Genomic DNA, 12,263 nt, shown 5'->3' on the forward strand with positions numbered 1-12,263 from the left:
GTTATTAATAAAAATGTTGTTCAATTAGCATGTTTTTGTGTTTTGCTTTGGTACCGAAATTGGTACCGAGAACCGTGGATATTCACTGGTATTGGTACAGAATAATTAAATTTTTTTTTTTTTAAACTCTTATTTTGCATACCAAATTTCGAATATTCATTATTCAAATCTATCATTACAATTGCTCTAGAAATGCTACTTAATATCGAACTTTTAAGCTGACTGTCATCAGTAAAATATAATCCTTTCTCTCTCTGTTTCCTCAGTCAGCAATGGCACTGCACATTTACCATTTTCTTTATTCATGAACACAGTAGCACCACCAGTAAATCACTCACATATTTTAACTGGGTTGTATGTTTTATGACCTTCTTTGTAATGTGTTTCACTACCTTATAACAGCAATAAATCTGTTTAGATGTGTGCTTGTGCACTATAATTGATGTTGCTCCAGCTTTGCTCTAAATGTCAATAAAATGTTTATTTATTGTGTACTGTTGTGATTAAATAAAAGAATGATATCTGAAAACCCTTATGTTCAGTAATAAGTGGCATACATCTGATTTGCCCACAGTGCTTGATGCATAATCTATCTGCTTACCTTTAGTTGCTTTTCCTTCTTCTTCCGCACATCTTCCCACTCATTGACGATGCGTCCCCACAGGATCCACGAATCCTCCTCCAAATGTGACAAGTTGGAGGAGGCTGATGAACTAGACACCAGTGAGGAGCCACTGTTCCTTCGAGAGCCATTCACAGACCGTAAAGTCTTACTGTCCGTCTCCAACAACCTGGAAAGACAGCCATGGCAGAGAATGGTTATTACAGAAGTAAAGGCTGTTGCAAATTCATTTTATAATATTATTTTTATTATTCTGTTTTTAACTACAGTGTTGTACAATGTGAAGCAGTGTAATTTTGCACTGGTGCCAGAATTATCATTTGTTTTAATAATAATATTATCTTTTGGATAAAGTGTCAAATAATAAGAGAAAGATTTTTCACAGGGCTATTTAATATATATAAACAGTTTTCTGTTGAATTTTCAGCAAAAAGATCTATAATGTGATACATACTATTACCAAGACTGTGACGTACTGTGATATAAGACTTTAATTAATACCACCCGCTCAATATTAATACAGTTTAAAGGTAGAAGCTGTATTTCCTTAAAGGAAGTTTTGGTGTACAGATGGAGCAGCGATAAGAGAAGCCATCGCATTAAGAAACACAATAACAGTCACACAACTTGGTTTATGTCAGCTTTTCATCCAATTTCAAAGAAGTTGATAATCAGTGAACTGAATGGCAAACAGGTTTTTGGGGCAAAATGAGGGCATGATGCCAGCAAACAGAAAAGAGACTTCCATCCATTCTATGGAGAAACATTAGTGATGTCACTGCTGGCAAACTTTTGGCACTGACATTTTTATGTTGACATTAAAGTTGTATTTTGGGCAGCATTAGCAGTTATCTGTGGCTAAACTGGTCCCAGCACTCCTTTTTGCCTGACGGGAAAAAACACTGGGTGGCATGTTTGTTCCAGACATTAATACAGTTCTAAACAACATACAATTCAGAGCAGAGTATTAGAGTGAAGTTATTTTAGACTTTAAAGTCAAGTATTTAGAATTAACAACTGAATATGGTTATGAAACAGGGGATGCTTGCCAAATGAGTGTGCTAGCTTGGGAATGTTGGCAGACAGCTATAAATGGAAAAGCCCATTTAAGACTCCCCAGCATATCTAATGCAAAATGCAGAGGTTGTAGAAAATAAAAAAGTATTGAAATTATTTGTAGAATAGGGGAAAGAAAAAACACACACACACACGCTAACTGCATTAGCATCTGCACACAGAAAAAATCAACAGGACAACAGAAAGAAGACAAGAAAAGAAACAGACTAAATCTTTCTGCCACTTTCAGCTAAATATAAAACTCTCTAAAACAAAGTTGTAAAATGCTTATTACATAGTTTAACCCCTTAACTGTCACTCACATTTTTGAACAGACGTGAAAGTGCACTATCCAAACTTTAATTTTTATAATTCATGAATAAAAACATTTTGTAACATGATTTTGATGTACCATTTTTATGGTAATGCAATGTCTGATTTTAAAATGGTTTTCAAAGGATGAATTTTGAGATTTTAAGTTTTCAATTGATATATAATTTCTGATGATTTCTAAAGTGTGAAAAAGGCAACGAAGAAGACTTTTTGCTACAAAGGTCAGAACTCCTGTTATGATGTAGATTTTTGAGGTGCACTCTTGTCATAAATTAATCTATTACTTTACATTTAAGAGCTGACAGCACAGACACAAAGCCATGGAAACCTGATCTCGGAAAAAGAGAGGGGCCCCGGTTCTCTAAAGGCAGCACTAGGTGACGTCATGGCCGGATCCAGTTACAGCCACTTTTGGGTCATGCAAGAGGGTGGCCACGGTTGTTAGGGGTGAAAGGCAGTAAGAGAGAGTCATGGGGTTCACAGCTGATGGGTGGTGATGCTGAATGAGTTACTGGTGGTAGGTGAGAAGAAAGGAAAAAAGAGAGACTGTCCTGCTGGGACATTTTCATTCTCTGTTTTTCTCAGACTACTGGACTTGAGTTGTCGAAAATGTATCTTTTCAACCCAATTTTTGTTAGAAGCACATTGTAAACTGCATTCTAAACAACTTAAAGGTCACTTTAAATTCCAGTCACGGATTGCAATGGGATACACGAGAATGTAATCCAATTGGTTGTGGTTGTCTTAGTCACCACTAAACTCTTCAAGCAACTGATTATTCTAACCAGTATGAATAATAATTCTATCAAAGCATTAGCCCAGGGGTCTCCAAATTCGGTCCTGGAGGATCAGTGTCCTGCAGAGTTTAGCTCCAACTTGCCTCAACACACCTGCCTGGAAGTTTCTAGCATGCCTAGCAAAGAGTATAGAAGACCAAGAGGCAAAACTCTGTAGAACGTTCCATTGCAACAGCGGCGCCCCGGAAGCAACCCTGCGCCATTTTGGGGTGAAAGCGACTCGGCAGTCCACTAGATTCTAGCTGTCGCTATGGCAAATATCAGCTGCTTTGTTTAAAAAAAATTTACATTAAAGCTGAAATACAGACTGAACGATGACAACAATAACATACAACCACTAGACTAGTGATCATCAAATCCTTTTAATAGTTTATTTTAGACTTTATTTTAAAGTCTTCCCTTTTTTTCACAAAACATTTTGTGCTCTAGTAGAAACCATGTCAGTTTCAGTTGAAAATATTTTAAGTTCAAGTGTTAGCATTATAAACACTGAATTAATACCAACATATGAAATTAAATTAATGACAGAAAAATTATGACAATAAATATATAACAGGAATATAACAGCTTGACAGTAAACTGTTTTTGCAGTATTGTATTCAATTCTGTTAAAGGGAGAAAAAAAAAAAACACATACAGCCACTTTCTCCAAAATTGTTTAATGATTTAATTATGACAGCGACAGCAATGCATCATGTTCTAATCTAGATCATCATTTTTGTAGTGTGTTCAGGGGATTAAAACGTACAATATTTATTTCAGACCTAGTGGAGTAATAGTAAATAATAATATAGTAATTGTAAATGTGTAAAGTTGCATAAGCTCATTACTTGGTGTCCTATCCATAAAAATAATCATTATGGTTTCTATAGGACCTGCAGTTTCTAAGAGGATTTAAGTTTTCTACTAGACTAAAAACAGTTAAAAGTTAGCAGGTGCATAAGACAGCGCAACGTCCCACTTCAAAACACACAATATTTTTACACTTTTGTGAATAATTACCTGTCAGTAGGGGTGTGCGATATATATCGTCTGGGATAATATCGTAATTGTTGTTTTAACGATGTGCGATTTGACATTATCGAGTATTTTGCAAAAACCATTCAAAACATCCCTACAGAGCGCACGCATACATTATGTGAAGTCTAGACTAGTGCGTGTGCGCATTTAGTGTGTTTTCTTTCACTGCATGATTCAGCGAGATATAATTTTTTGTCAATATCGCACACCCCTACCTGTCAGGGTCTTTGGGAAAACGATGAAAGGCAATATTTTTACAGTCACACTGACAGTTTTTGCAGTGGATTTATCCACTCTGGGACCTGGTTTCAAACAATATCGGTTTCACTCTCCCAAAACGCCGGATCCGTGTGGACGAAACGCCTATACGATACAAAATGTATGCGTATACAGCTAAACGCGTCTCCGTGTGGACGGGGCCTAAGTCGGAAAGATCTTCATTATAAAAGCATAGTTCACACACACAAAAAAATTGTCATCATTTACTCACCCTAATGCTGTTCCAAATGAATGTTGGTAACCAATAGTTTTCATTTGAACTGAGAAAATTCTCAAAATATTTTCTTTTATGTTCCACAGAAGCAAGAAAGTCATACAGGTTTGGAAAAACACTTGAGTGAATTATTTTTCATTTTTCATTGAATTTTCCTTTTTGGGTGAACTATACCTTGAAATGTATTAACAAGCCCTTTTGACAACTTATTTCTCATTTAGCCTGGAACACACCAAGCCGACGAACTAGTGGCGACGAAAGCAGAATGCGGGGTCGGCTAACGTTGGCAGTGTCTGGGTCCAAAGTTGCCCTGACACACCAAGCCGACGCTCTACACCCAACGGCCAAGTAGCACATCCGTTCTGCGTTTTTTCTCGTGCACTGGTTCGCCAGCTGAACAGCCAATCAGAATGATCAGATGGCCCGACTGACCGACGAGCTCTGATGATTCAACATGTCGAATCAGCCGAAAAAAAGCAGACGAGGACTAACTTCAATCGACGATGCCGAATACACTGAGAAAACTTAGTCAGTCGACGAACAAAAACTGCCTGACGGTCGACTGTCCACTTGGTGTGTTCCGGGCTTTTGGGGCAAGGCAGAGCTTGCCTCTGGTATGTGGGCACAAATGAGAAAGCCTGGTTAGGGTACAAAATCCAGAAACAGTCAAATCTTTGCTGGTGGAAATTTATGAAAACATTTTTATTCTGCTTAATCTAATCTAATTTGCCAAATAATGTCAATATTCCAAAGCCTTCAGCTTTTCTATCTTTATTAAAGTAGTACAGTGAAGAGGGGACAGGAAAAAAAATACGAGGGAGAAAGAGAGATAGAATGAGATCAGGTCACTGGCTGGGCTTGAATCTGTACCACCTGCTTGAGCACCACAGCTCCAATGTGTCAAGATCACATGCTCTACTACCACACTGCAGCCCAGATGCAAACCTCTATCTTGATGGCATTTACTCAAACGACAGAAAGTTTACACCGGGAAAACCCGCAAACATTTGCAATTAGGTCCATTCACAAGGCATCCTAGATGTTCATAAACTAGTCTATATTAAATACAAATAAAGCGAAAAAAAAAAAATGTATATTAAATATTAAATAAAGTAGATGTTGTACTGTAGGCTTAACCTATTTGATGAATTTAGTAAGCATTAAGACAATTTGCATTGCAAGTGTTGCTTCTGTGTTAATGATTCACTGCTGGTTAAAGTGCAAAGTGGATTCTTGTACAGGAAACAAACACTGCATTTTGTAAAAGCAGATAGAAAGCCAAGTATTTGTTGTACGAAGGAATTAAAATGCAACCACAAACAGAAAACAAGCGAAAAAGACAGCATTAATAAAAATGGGTAACCGGCTGTGAATGTGCATCTGCTGCATTGTGCGATAGAGAATTGATCAAAGGTATTACTGTGAAGCTGCTCACCACGGGAAGCTCATTCTGCAATCCACATGTCTTTCCTCGGATTCCTCCAAATAATACCAAATGTGTGTGTGAGAACGAAAACAACCTGATTCTCTCTCACACTCTCTTGCCGTCTCAGTCTCACCCCACTCTCTCTCTCTCTCTCTCTCTCTCTCTGAACCCGCATAAACACACACACACACACACACACACACACACACACACACACACACACACACACAAACACACACAAACAAACAATGCTTATCTTAAGTGCAAAGGCCTTCAACCTGTGCAGTAGCAAAGCAAAATTCCAGTGGAGTTCAAAATCTGTGGGGTGTGAATTACTGGCTTTTATTTTTTACCAGCTATTAAACTGTATTTTGCATTAAAACAACAGAATTATTTCACAGTCTTTTTCTTGCAAATTCACTTCTCTGTCACTCGCAGCATCATACAGGCTGAATTTCTCTGTGAAATGTCACCTGTTACAAACACATGAAGACACACTGTGGTTTGTTTCCTTGTGTTTTTATTATTGTTTTATTTTACTGACCAAAGTCTCTTGTAACTCTCTTTTGGTTCTTGATTCATTTTGTACCATGGTATGGAGTGTCTTGACCACATACACTACCATTCAAAAGTCAAAAATCAGTTTACATTGTAAAAAAAAAAAAAAAAAAAAAATTAATTCAAATAAATACTGTTTTTTTTATATTTACTATTCAAAGAATACTGAAAAAAAAATGTATGATGGTTTCCACAAATGGCTGACTTTATTGTATTTTTGATCAAATAAATGCAACCTTGGTGAGGATAAGAAACATCTTTCAAAAACTTTTTTTTTTTACCAAATCCTGAACTTTTTAATGCTAGTGTAAAGTAGGGCTGTGTATCAGCAACCTCACACACATTATAATACATGTTGCAATCCAATACATAACAATATAACTGAATTGTGTTGGAAAATCTGCCATATATGAAGATATAGAGTCTCAGTGTATCAGTGAGACACGAGAAGATCTGGAATATCAGTCTCTCATGCTGTTAGCAATTTAGTTATTTTGAGCACCGCATCTTAGAAATGGCTCTGACTTTATGGAAGAATGTCAGTTTGGATGAGCTGCTGCTTCTTTATTAACTAAACCATAGGAAATATGAATGAACAAATCAATTAATAAAAATATGGATACGTATCAGTGTAACACTGTGAGAAAATAAATTACAATATATTCATATCTGATTATATTGGCACAGCCCTAACTTAAAGATTCATCAGTGGTTCCTGAGACCCCGTTTCTGCAGTGGCAAGAAAAGCCCATATGGCCACATGTGAAGAATCGGAGCTCCAAACACTCCACAGATCCTCTGAGCAGCTGCCCTACTTTCCATTCTGCAGAGAGAACTCTGTGTGGGTGTTGCACTCGCCCAAGCGGATCACTCTGATTCCGTTCTAATACCGAAACCAGCCTGTGATACCAGAAACAGCTAGATGAAAGCAAGCATTTGGTCTCCACCCTAATCAATAATTAAAGAGGAAAGGGGCGGGGCTTTGCTCTGCCAACACCAATTCAAATAAATGTTCACAAAAAGGTCAACATGCCTACTGATAGTTTTCACGTGACATCACACACTCATAGGAACGCCCACCTGGAGGGCAAAACGAAGGTTTGCTCCACTGACCGCCAGTTATTTTTTTGCAGTTTGCATTAAGTAGTAATGTAGTAAAATGCTGATATTAAAAGGTGAAATTCAGTAAACACCTTATTGATGATGTATGTTTTGTACAGGCAAGCATATGAACCCAGAATATAAACACAATGTGCAAAGTTTCACGTTAAATGGTTTCCCATAGAAAACCATTATAAGGAAAACACTAAACCATTAAGCAGATAGCCTTCATATTCCGACCTCATCTGCTTGCCTATGTAAACTATGCATCATTAATATAGTGATTACTGAATTTGATTTTTAATATTACTGTTTTAAATATATTAAGGCACTTTAAGTGTTTTTGCAACGTTTGACGCACTGTTTAAAGATTGAAATATTGCCGCGGGTGCTTAATATGGATTGCAAATGGCCAAAACTTGCATTTTGCTGTGAAACAGATGGAAAATTGATAGTTTTGTGCTGTAGTTCTATGAATGTTTTGCCCTCCAGGTCTTCGAGCCAGTCATGTGACTGAAAGCTATCAATTAACGCTTTAAAACAGCCAGGAAATCAGTTGCAGATGCTGATACGGTCACCATCTCTTCTTATGCGAAACCAGGAAGGAAAATGAGAAAAGTCTCCTTCCTGGTTTCTAATGTGGCAATTTAAGTGAATTCAGCTTAATTTAAAAGGCCTCCCAAAGCAAGCAAGGTTTAAATGTCTTTGACTGTCAAATGTTTTACTCTGCTTTGCTATCAATTTCAGATGAACTGCCTAACATGTGAGTAGTGGTCGACCGATATTGGTTTTTTTGACAGCCGATGCCGATATCTTGGAAAGCAGGGTGGCCGATGGCCGATATAAAGCCGATATAATTTTATTTATTTTATTTAACATTTAAGAAATTTGAAATCATTTGAAAATGGATTAAATAAATGTGTAAAATAAACATGCTTATACTTTAAATAACAAAGTATTTTTCACAAATAAACAAATATTTAATAAAAATATAATTAAAAAGGAAGTAAACACTGTAACCAACAGAGCACTCAGTATTCTGGGAAGTTTGTGTGCATTGGGAATCACATTTTTAGCATCTCAACCGATTTGAATCGTCACATATTTGAATCGACTTTCAACCGGCTCGCAGTTAATCGTTACATCCCCATTAGTCATTCAAAGATTTGTTTAAATTATATAACTGCGTATTTGTTGAATGCTGACGGCAAACGTGAAAGTATTATAATGTTTGCCTATCTATTAGTAACAATATAAAAGCAATCGTTATAATACTTTTTTGTATACATTTTAATTGCTTTGTTTAACAGTTCTCTCTGATTATTAGACAGACTTCTAATCGTGGACAGAACTGTTAACGACGACAGCGAACAAGAGGGAGAATGTGAGCGCTGTGTGCTCAGGCGCTGCCGCTCTCAGCGCCGTCAAAATAAAAGTCCCACCTCGAACGCATCGGTCAAACAAAAAAACTTATCGGCCAATGCCGATATTTGAAAAATGCCAAATATCGGCCTTGGCGATATATCGGTCGACCACTAGAAGAAACCTCACGCAAAGTGCATTGAAGGAGTGATTGCAATACTGTAGATTCCTTGAAACATGCCAAATATCGGCCGATATATCGGTCGACCACTACATGTGAGCATTATGACAATGCTGAGGCTTGTGTTGACTTGAGAGGAGACACACTCTCTGACATGTGCCAGGCAGCATTACACTAATGGCATGAGTGCTGTGGAAGACAGCAGGTGATAGGGCATTGTTAGTCATCTCTGCGACCAGCTGTAGTCTCCAGCTGTCCTGATGAAGGCTGGGGTCAGAGGTCAGCTGGCCTGAGCACCACTCCCACTCTGCTATTTAGTAAAGGTCACAGGTCAAACTGGGTTAACATAGTAAATCTGAAGTGAATAATAAGATGGAAAAAGCACAAATGCACAACCATACTTGATAATTTCTCCCCCTGAACAAATGTGAAATATGTAGCAAATCATGCATATTTTATATGAATGCAATAAATGAGCTAAAATATAAAAAAATAATTTTTTTGCTTCAAAATCTCGACCACCATTCACTGCCATTATAAAAGCTTGGAAGAGCCAAGACATTTTTTAATATGACTCCGATTATATTCGTATGACAGAAGAAAGTCATATACACCTAGGATGGGCTTGAGGGTGAGTAAATCATGGGGTAATTTTCATTTTTGGGTAAATTATCCCTTTAACACGAAAGATTTCTATTTCAAATAAATGTTGTTTTAAACTTTCTATTTAAAGAATTCTGAAAAGAAATGTCAATTTTAACAAAAATATTAAGCAGTTAAACATTGCTAATAATAAGAAATGTGTATTTATCACCAAATTGGCATTAGAATTTGATTACTGAATGATTACTAAAGGATCATGTGACATTGAGGAATGGAGTAAATCGCTGCAGAGAAAATTCAGCTTTACCACCACAGAAATAAATTAAATTTTTAAATTATTTTAGCATAGGACAGTTACTTTACATTGTAATATTATGTTATAATATTTTTTTTATATTTTATGTATTATATTTATGCTTTATTATATGTAAATACAGGCTTGGGGGGCAAGAGACTTCTTACTAAAAAATTTTTTTTTTTAAATTAACCAACCCCGAACCTTTGAACAGTAGTGTCAAAGGAGGAATGGGATCAGGAATTAAACCAGTGTCATTCACATGAACAATTTGGAGCAAAATCACCAACCATGTTCATGATATTTCCAACAACTATGTGTGAGCAACTCTCACACTTGTTATCATGTCAACAAGTGAAGACGTTGTAGATTACAGGAGAACTGAAACAGATAGACAGACAGCTCCACAGACCCTCATCTCTTGCTGGTTCTATATTTGGAAAAGTACGGTGCCATCACTTGTCTGAGAACACAAAACAGCCACCCCAGCAAAGGCTTTACTGTGTTAACATCATGTCAGTGCTCTTGACATATCACTGTTTGTACAAGAGAGCAGGCTAAATTTGGACCACACCAGAAGAGAAGCTGGACAAGACTAGGGCTGCAACAACTAATCGCTAAAATCGATAATGAAAATAATCGACAACTAATGTCATGATCGATTAGTCGCGTCTGCCCACCACCGCGCACTGAAAACTTCCGCCAGTCATGTCAAATTACAGCAGTGAATTATGCATTTCTATGGACGAAATGCATCTAAAAATAGCGGATGAAACAGAGTGAGGTGTTGCAGGAAAAATGCGTGATCCAAGCTGCCAGAAACATGAGAATGCTTTATTTTAAACTAACTAAGCTAATGTGTAATGTTTAACACGGCTTGTCCTGTCAGGCGCTGTGACAGATGCATGTGCCGTTTAATGTGTGAGATATGCTTCCTCAGCGCATAAACTGCATTTTACGGTAATATCCTTTTCTGTAAATGTTACATTTTCAAGTGAATGTTTCTATTTTGCATGAAGACTTGTCCTGACAGTCTGCGTTAAACTTCAGACATCACTGAACGAGCACCGACACGCACATGCACATCAAACAGACAGAACACAGTAAAGAGGGAGAAAATTTATATTCAGCACAATAATAGTAATTTTGCTGATATATCTGTTATTGGATGTTAAATTTAGGTTTAAAAGTCAACGTGTAATTCAAGTATTTTATGATAGTAACTGTAAAGGGATAACAGAGTGCGATTTCAGGGCTCCAGACTCATGCTTCCCACTGGTCGCTCTTTTGCGACTAACTTTCTCAGTTGGTCGCACGAGCACATGATTTGGTCGCAATATTTTTATTTTTGCGCTACAATATTTATTTAAAATATTGTTTTAAATAAAAATTAATCAATGCATGCTGATGAACTTTTATCATAGTTTACAGTTATATGGAAACGAAAGTGGTTAACATTCAACCCGTTCTTTTTCATCAGTAGTATTATTTGTGATATGAATTTTGTGACGGGAGTTCCTCATTTGCTGTGTTATAATCTGGGCTTCAGGTGGTTTCACTTTCGAATTCGCGATCTTGTTGTCATGTTTTACAAGAAAAGATAATTGTCTGTTTTGCTTACATACATCTACACACCTTTCACTTTTTAAGACTAAAACAAAAGATGGATTCATTGTTATTCTTAATTAAAAAGCACAAAAATAATAAAATGGTAAAATACAATGACAAACTAGCTTACGAAACGTTTATTAACAAAAACGAATGGTCTTTTAACGGTCTTTTACTTTAGCTTGAAAACTATCCATCGTTTCCTCAATATTCGCATCATTTTTGCAGCGCGTACCTTAGCGCTCGTGTTGACGTGGCAAGTATAAACCAGGCTGAGTGAGTGGGTATACCTGAGAGGATGATAGAATAGCGGGGGAGGGGAAGCGAAAACAGAGACTGACTGGATGCGCAGTTAACAAAATCGCCTGTGCATTAACTTTAAATATAATTATATAAAAATTCTGCAGTCGCACCAGCAGGAAAAATGGTTGCAAAATGCGACTATTTGGTCGCAGTCTGGAGCCCTGGATTTAATATAAATCTAAGACGTTTCTTACATTTACAGAATAAAGAAATTGTTCAGAGTGAACGTGTGTGTCCCTGCAGAACAGGGACAGTGTTTCTCTTTACTATCTTCATTATTCATCATTTTTAATATAGGGAATTAAACTGTCCTTTGTCCGTTTGTCTGATTAAACAGTCCATTTAAACTGTGCTTTATAACTGTTTTACACAATGTATAACACAGCGATATATTCACCATACAGTATGTTTTCATAGCATTCAGTTGGCATGTTTGTTTGAAGGACAGCAATGGGCAGGATGTGGAATAGTGTGTTTTAGCAATAAAAAAAAAAAAAAAAAAAAA

The 12,263-nt window shown here is 36.8% G+C and overlaps 1 protein-coding gene across 6 annotated transcripts in view; it reads right to left on the bottom strand.

Annotated features, from left to right (window-relative positions):
- LOC107692341 (ecotropic viral integration site 5 protein homolog) overlaps positions 1 to 12,263 on the bottom strand; it is a 60,679-nt gene that overhangs the window by 24,765 nt on the left and 23,651 nt on the right. For 5 of the 6 annotated variants that reach the window (XM_016491323.1, XM_016491322.1, XM_016491320.1 and 2 more), the window contains exon 3: positions 602 to 791. In XM_016491323.1, coding sequence (XP_016346809.1) covers positions 602 to 791 — 190 coding nt within the window. Of the gene's footprint in view, positions 1 to 601; positions 792 to 5,756; positions 5,808 to 12,263 lie in introns of those variants that run through there. The other variant, XM_016491325.1, reaches the window with a different exon arrangement.

This window comes from Sinocyclocheilus anshuiensis, unplaced genomic scaffold (genome assembly GCF_001515605.1).
Source record: "Sinocyclocheilus anshuiensis isolate Anshui unplaced genomic scaffold, SAMN03320099.WGS_v1.1 scaffold70, whole genome shotgun sequence".
Classification (NCBI taxonomy): Eukaryota; Metazoa; Chordata; class Actinopteri; order Cypriniformes; family Cyprinidae; genus Sinocyclocheilus; species Sinocyclocheilus anshuiensis.